The 3,191-nt window shown below is 42.0% G+C and overlaps 1 protein-coding gene across 1 annotated transcript in view; it reads right to left on the minus strand.

Annotated features, from left to right (window-relative positions):
• Positions 1 to 684: 684 nt before the first annotated feature.
• LOC105986239 (phenazine biosynthesis-like domain-containing protein) overlaps positions 685 to 3,191 on the minus strand; it is a 25,569-nt gene continuing 23,062 nt past the window's right edge. Inside the window, exons 6-7 of the mRNA XM_013017052.1 lie at positions 1,690 to 1,752; positions 685 to 1,246 (exon numbers count right to left, since the gene is read on the minus strand). Of these exons, the coding sequence (XP_012872506.1) occupies positions 1,134 to 1,246; positions 1,690 to 1,752 (176 nt within the window). The 3' untranslated portion in view covers positions 685 to 1,133. The remainder of the gene's footprint in view (positions 1,247 to 1,689; positions 1,753 to 3,191) is intronic.

Below are 3,191 nucleotides of genomic sequence, written 5' to 3' on the forward strand. Positions count from 1 at the left end.
GTTCAGTCAAGGTTGGAGAAAGCCTCACAGTTGTTGAAAACCTGTCAGTGATTCTCACCGCTGGTATAATGGCTCATAACAGTGTTATGAATTGTTGTTAGTCATTCAGTTAACTGTTAACTCATTCAGTTGAGCCCAGGCTGACCCAGAACTCTTGCTCATCTTGCCTTAGTCTGACAGATCTGGTTAAATTCACTCTTAATTAGCAAAAGTAAATAAAAATAAGAAACATGGTAGTAGCAAAATTGCTAACATTAGCCTAGATTTTTTTTGTGAGATGGCTAAGAATTGGCATCAATGACCACAATGAATCCTCTTAACCCCAGAGCCAGCTGTAGTACTCAATATGACAGATGTCACTGATTTAAAGTTCTGTTAAACTCATTTTATTAAGAGAAAGGAAGAATCCTTTTAAACTTATCACTCTAAAGCCATATATCAAAACAAATCAAGACACAGAACTTAATTTTACTATCATAATAAGTAGCTTACATACATACCTAGCTTTAGGGGTTTTTTTGATGTTTGGTTTTTTGGACTGGTACTGGAGCTTGAACTCAGGGCCTGGGTACTATCCTTTAGCTTTTTTACTTAAGGCTGGTACTGTACCAGCCATAGCTTGAGTCATAGCTTGACTTCTGGCTTTTGATGGTTAATTAAAGATAAGAGTCTCACTCAAACTTCCATCCTCCTATCTCAGACTCTTAAGTAGCTAGGATTACAGGCTTGGTCACCTGGCTTGTACTTTTTTTTCTTGGCATTAAATCATAAAATAGCTTTCTCTATATCCTCACAATCTTTCAAAGGCCCACAGATATTCTATAAGGCATTCACACCTAAATTTACATGGCTTCTCACTCTTCCCAATATATTCCCTCCCCCTGCATTCTTTGGTATTATCATCAAAAGAGATAACATTATTCGAGTTGCTACCATCTCAACTAGAGTTTTTAAAATTCCCTTAGTTAATTATTCTGGAAGCATTATTACATTTCCATGGCTATGTCTTTCTTTTTCTATTTTTCACGTGAGGATTGAGTGGACTACTAGGCAGGCTTGCTAAAGGCAGCCTTTTTCTTTTCATGCAGAAAACACTTTGTCCTCAGAGACAGCGGCATGCTAGTACAGCCTGTCTAGACCATCAGCGTGCCCTCTAAAACCACAGTAGCTGCACCCTTCACATCCACTCGTCCATCCGGTCGCAGAGCAATGTTCAGTTCTCCTCCTCGTCTGGAACACTGAAAGGCTGAACAAAGCACAAAAGGAGTTAAGGGTATAGTGAGGGGATAGCGAGAGACTTCTCATTACCAGCTTGGAGTCCTCCTAAGGCAGCTGATGCTTTGGAAATTTGTTGTTGCTGTTGCTTTCCCCCATCCTGGGGCTTGAACTCAGGGCCTGCCCACTGTCCCTGAGGGTTTTTGTTTGTTTTTTCTTTTGTTTTGTTAAAGGCTAGCACTCTACCACTTGAGCCACAGCAAGTTAGTTTTAGTCACTGAACATTTATTGCGCACGTGGTGTATCCAAAGTGTCTGCATGTTGAGGGAAGCAGGGGTGAAGGGGTTTGGAAGTAGAGTACTCTTAAATTATGGAAGACTGTCTCTCACGAGTGACACATAACATTTTACTACATTTTCAAGGGCATAGGAGACAGGCAAAAAAAAAAAAGCAATTGGAAAAGAACTGTCCTACCACGCATTTGTTTCTTCCCGAGCTGCTGGGACCAGTAGCTGCTGAGGATAGTGTGTGCAGATCCTAAAAGGAAGGGAAAAACTGTAAGGCAATCTCGAAGAAAACAGGGGTGCCCTTTCCATCTATATGTAAGTGATCACAATCCATTGTCTAGTTTGACTAAATCTAGTCTTCAGATTAACCTAGCCATAGCAGAATTTAGAATTATGAGCAGAGACCCAAAAAGAAGACACAGAATGTATGAATAAGCTCCTTCCAGCTGACTGCAGATTTAATTTTAATTTTAATTGCTTCATATTAGTACTGGGGCTTGAACTCAGGGCCTGGCTGCTGTCCTTGAGTGCTTTAGACCATGTTCTACCACTTGACCCAAAGCTCCACTCTGGGCTTGTTTGAAGGGTGTGGGGGGAGTAAATTGGAGATAAGAGTCACATAGACTTTCTGGTTCAGGCTGGCTTCAAACCACTATCCTCAGATTTCAGCCTCCTGAGTAGCTAGGATTACAGGTGTGTGCACTGGCTTCCAACTGCAGGATTTAATTTTTGTCCTTTAGTTCAGTCAGTCCTTGATGGGAAAATCAAGATCTTCACACACATCTTTCCAATGAAAGATATAGCATGTCTTGGGGTGCACATGCAAGGAAAGTGGGGAACTCTGACAAAAGGCTATGCCCCCTTTCCTACAAGAGGTGCTTAAAAGCTGCCAAGAAACATTAACTGTCTTACTTGGGTCCATAGATGACCCAGGAACAGAATAAAACCTCGGCATTCTAGAGGTTTCCATTTTATATTTCTTTTTCCTAAGCCATTCTCTCCTTTAGTCACTTTGTAGCCATCCTGCTTTGCACAAGGTGTGTCTGGGATGTAGCACTGCAAAGTCAATATTCCAAGAAGCCCCTGAATCTCAGGCCAATGCAGAAGGTTGCTCATCATAGCCCAAAGATCTTAGCACTCTAGAAAATGTCACTACACAGGTTAAAAAACAAACAAACCAACAAAAATGCTCTGTGCCAATTGAAATCTTTGGGAAGCATCTGTGCTCCAGTGAATCTGCTCAGAATTTCTCTTCCTTGAGGGAAAAGAAGTGTCCATGTTGGACATTTTCCTGAGATGGCAAAAGGGCTGGCTTGCTGAACTTTGAATTTCTTTTGTTTTATTCCTCAGAGAATAACTAAGTCAAGGTCCTGAAACCACTCTCGCCCCCACCATCTGACAAGAAAGGGAGCCTTGAAACTAAGGGAGACAACAAACAAGATCCCTGGTTACCAGGACAACAGATATGGTTCCCAGGGCCCTGGATCTGCCCACAGGATAGCCTTTCTTGACCTTCAAATAAAGGTCTGAGGTTAGCAAGTGGCTTACCAAATGATCCCTCCAGTAAGTCCTACCAAAAAGGGCTCCTAAAGATGCTGATCAAATCTCTAGGCTCAGGCCCATACCTGGGAGGGCATTAGGTAAGCAGGGCCTCCCCTTTGTATGCATGCATGAGGACAAGAATGATTA

This window comes from Dipodomys ordii, unplaced genomic scaffold (genome assembly GCF_000151885.1).
Source record: "Dipodomys ordii isolate 6190 unplaced genomic scaffold, Dord_2.0 Scaffold34, whole genome shotgun sequence".
NCBI classification, from domain to species: Eukaryota; Metazoa; Chordata; class Mammalia; order Rodentia; family Heteromyidae; genus Dipodomys; species Dipodomys ordii.